At 41.7% G+C, this 1,596-nt stretch overlaps 1 protein-coding gene across 1 annotated transcript in view; it reads left to right on the forward strand.

Moving 5' to 3' along the window:
* Positions 1–1,256: 1,256 nt before the first annotated feature.
* The window catches only part of LOC143285637 (short-chain collagen C4-like), a gene marked incomplete at its 5' end in the record, with an annotated part of 2,750 nt that continues 2,410 nt past the window's right edge, over positions 1,257–1,596 (forward strand). The window contains one exon of the mRNA XM_076593033.1: positions 1,257–1,323. Within this exon, the coding sequence (XP_076449148.1) occupies positions 1,257–1,323 (67 nt within the window). The remainder of the gene's footprint in view (positions 1,324–1,596) is intronic.

The raw sequence follows: 1,596 nt of genomic DNA on the forward strand, positions 1-1,596 counted from the left end.
ATCTACTGTTTATTATTCAGCAGTGTGATGACATGTTAATCTGTTTCTGTTCGTGTGTCTTTCCAATCAGATATTCTGGGGCTATGTGTGGAGCAAGCATGTTTTCGATCTTGGAGATGAAAATGAAAGCACTGGAGACAACCCAGAAAGCAATGGAGACCAAACTGGGAGCAGTGGAGACAGAACTGGCAGAAACGAAGACAGAACTGGCAGAAACGAAGACGAAACTGGAAGCGGCGGAGACAGCTCTGATCAGGTGCGCTGCTGGTGTTGAAACTGACATTGAAAACAATCTGTGTGTGTGTGTGTGTGTGTGTGTGTGTGTGTGTGTGTGTATGTGTACACGTGTGTGTGTGTGTGTGTGTGTTCCGCTCTCACAATTGTTGTTCTGCCTTGCACCCCTGTCACTAGAGCTGCATAGCTAATAACCATTTCGCTCTGTGTGTGTGTGTGTGTGTGTGTGTGTGTGTGTGTGTGTGTGTGTGTGTGCGTGCGTGTGTGTGTGTGTGTGTGTGTGTGTGTGTGTGTGTGTGTGTGTGTGTGTGTGTGTGTGTGTGTGTGTGTGTGTGTGTGTGTGTGTGTGTGTGTGTGTCTTCCGCTCTCACAATTGTTGTTCTGCCTGTCACTAGAGCTGCATAGCTAATGACCACCTCTCTCTCTCTGTGTGTGTGTGTGTGTGTGTGTGTTTGTGTGTGTGTGTGTTCCGCTCTCAGAATTGTTGTTCTGCCTGTCACTAGAGCTGCATAGCTAAAGACCACCTCTCTCTCTCTCTATCTTTCTGTCTCTCATATTTTATATGTTTCTCATTCTTTGCAATGGTTCATTTGTGTGTGGATACATCTTAACTGTGTGCATGCATTCGTTCTTTATTCAATTCTACGTCTTTTTATTTTGAATGATATCAAGCGTGCAATGTGCGTGTGTTGTATGTTGATGTGTGTGTTTGTGTATGAGTAGGCAGGGGCGATGCTTTGACATCAGTGTTTTTTTCCTTCACTTTGATTAGCTACCAGCCATGGTTAATTTAACGAGTCCCATCTGCCATGCATAGAGCGGGTAGGGCTGGGTGACCGCAGAGGAAAACCTCTACCTGACACACCAACCAAACATACTACTCTGAATGTAGTCACTGAAATGATTTTATCAGATAATCCAAAACAAACATTGTAGCAACTAGGTCAGCTGTAATTAAGTTTTGTGCATTTTAGAAGTCAACTTATGTGTTCAGCTTAGTGGAATTCTTCAATGTGTTTTGAACAGGATCAACATTTGTACGCTGGGGAAGAAAAACCTGCGCCAACACAAGCCAATTGGTGTACTCTGGTGAGCACTATGATTATTATTGCCATTATCATTAGTAGTAGTAGTAGTAGTAGTAGTAGTATCAGTAGTACTAGTAGTGGTAGTATCATTATCATTATTACTATTGAAGAATATCTGTCTCGCGTACAGTTAAAGAGCACCACACAATTTGCAAACACACAGAGAAATATAAAAGATTATTGTAAATGAAAAGCAACTAAAACAACAGGACAACACTAAATATATCTAAACCATATAAAGTTTAGAAAATCAATCTTTGAACTGTTAGTTAAA

Source organism: Babylonia areolata, chromosome 9 (genome assembly GCF_041734735.1).
Source record: "Babylonia areolata isolate BAREFJ2019XMU chromosome 9, ASM4173473v1, whole genome shotgun sequence".
NCBI lineage: Eukaryota > Metazoa > Mollusca > Gastropoda > Neogastropoda > Buccinidae > Babylonia > Babylonia areolata.